Raw genomic sequence first — 1,858 nt, forward strand, 5'->3', positions numbered from 1 at the left:
CGGGCAGCCGGCCCCTCCGGCGGGCGCGGCGCCGGCCGGCCGGCGGCCGAGCGGACCTACCTTTTTGTCCTCTTTCTCGCTGCCGTGCCTCCGCTCCGGGTGGCCGCTGTCGGCGGCGGGGGCCGGCTCCGCGGGCTGCCCATCGCGGTGGTGCGGGCGCTGGTGCGGGCAGCCGCCAGACCCCGCCGCCGGGGGGATGGGCTCCGGGCACGGAGAAACTCCCTTAACATCCATCTCCATCTTCCAGTTCACTGTATTGCGAGACAAAAGCAGGCAAACACTTTCCACCACCCCGCGTCTTTCTTCGGCTTTCCTTTCTCCCTCTTTTCTTTTTTCCTTCTTTCTTTCTCTCTTTTTGTTTTCCTCTTTCCTCCCTTCCTTCCTTTTCCCCCCTCAGGAGGCCGTGACACGCATGGCTCTGGCCGCGGCTGCTGCACCGATCCGGCGGCTGCAATTCTCCCCTAGATCCTCCAGACTTTTGTATCCAGCGTGCGTGTGTAAGAGTGGCTGTGTGTGTGTGTGTGTGTGTGTGTCCTTGGCACGGCGGCCTTCAATCGCCCCGAAACAGCAAACGGTAACTAAGCAGATCTCTCGCCACGAAGATCAACTCCCGGCCCCAGCCTAATTGTGGTGGTTATTTACTTTACGCTATCTGTGTCCCAGGCCCGGACAAGCCCTCCTGGCTGCAGCCGTTTGAACAAAGTTAACTGGAGAGAGCCGAGCCCGGGGAGGGGGTGGGGGCGAGGGGAAACCACCGAGGTTTAACACGGGGGAAGTGACAATAACCCGGTAATGTCAAGTAAAAGTTAAACCTCCCCCTTCTTCCCCTCCCCCTCCCCTCTCCACAGCCCAGGCAAGCGCAATACAGCAAAGCAAAACAAACGATTTCAGACCTGTGCAAGGTGCTGGTGGCGAGAAGAGACGAGCATTTACCCGATTGTTGCTTTTATTTTATTTTCCCCTCGTCTCTCCCCCCAGCACCACCCGCTATTGCAAATGTGGGCTCCTTGATGTTAATCTCCTCTCCGCGGTCTGAGTCTATGCGTGTGACTGGAGCTCCCTCTCTCTCAGGCTGCCAGCGCCACGCAGCACTGCACAAGGAGAACTGGAGTAAGGAGAAAAACAGGAACAAATCCAGGCTGGAAATCTAAATCAGTACTAGCCACAGGCTCTCCGATTTTATCAACATAGATAGAAGAAAAAAAAAAAAATCGCGTGTAAGCTTCTAAATCAGTTGTGACCGCAGTGCACTCTCAACTGTTCTATTCTTTGTGTTATCTTCCTTCTCAGACTGAAGTTAGACATGGTAGAGGAAAATGCAATCTCATTAAGAGTGGTTTATACCAAAACAAGAATTTTTTTGGTGGTGTCAGAGCCGAGCCAACTCTTCAGCTCTTCCCCTTTTCATTTCAAAGAGATGAATGGTGAGCACAGACCTGATCGTTCTTAAATCAGGACATTATCAGGTGACCAGTCTGCACTTCTAAATATAACACCACATTGTCCTGAGGAGCAGCTGCTCTGAAAGTTAACTGGAAACATCTCCTAAGAGCCTGCAGTGCAAAGATCTGATCTATACATCACCTGGCTGATGCATGTACTGACCTCTCCAATAGGGACTACCCACTCTGCAGAGATACCTGGCCACATCCTCAGGAGCTGGTCTATTTTACACCAAGAGAGAACCTGTCCCAGGATATTTTGGGAAGCGGGTGACTATCAGGTATTTTATGACACCCTTTTGTTCCTGGCCTTGGGTTCTGTTATCCCCAACAGTATTGTTACTGTGGGAACCTGAACAGTTCTTAATGCTACCATATATTTAGACAAAGGGCAAGAGCTAATCTTACAATAGAGA

At 52.4% G+C, this 1,858-nt stretch overlaps 1 protein-coding gene across 3 annotated transcripts in view; it reads right to left on the minus strand.

Annotated features, from left to right (window-relative positions):
• Positions 1-1,082, minus strand: part of RBMS3 (RNA binding motif single stranded interacting protein 3) — a 710,181-nt gene extending 709,099 nt beyond the window's left edge. The window contains exons 1-2 of one of the 3 annotated variants that reach the window (XM_042042917.1): positions 894-1,082; positions 61-251 (exon numbers count right to left, since the gene is read on the minus strand). In XM_042042917.1, the coding sequence (XP_041898851.1) occupies positions 61-240 (180 nt within the window). In that variant the 5' untranslated portion in view covers positions 241-251; positions 894-1,082. Of the gene's footprint in view, positions 1-60; positions 793-893 lie in introns of those variants that run through there. The other 2 variants (XM_042042918.1, XM_042042919.1) reach the window with 2 other exon arrangements.
• Positions 1,083-1,858: the final 776 nt, after the last annotated feature.

This window comes from Corvus kubaryi, unplaced genomic scaffold (genome assembly GCF_017639235.1).
Source record: "Corvus kubaryi isolate FWS band 111438036 unplaced genomic scaffold, C.kubaryi_AGA036_p1.0 37398, whole genome shotgun sequence".
In the NCBI taxonomy this organism is placed as follows: domain Eukaryota; kingdom Metazoa; phylum Chordata; class Aves; order Passeriformes; family Corvidae; genus Corvus; species Corvus kubaryi.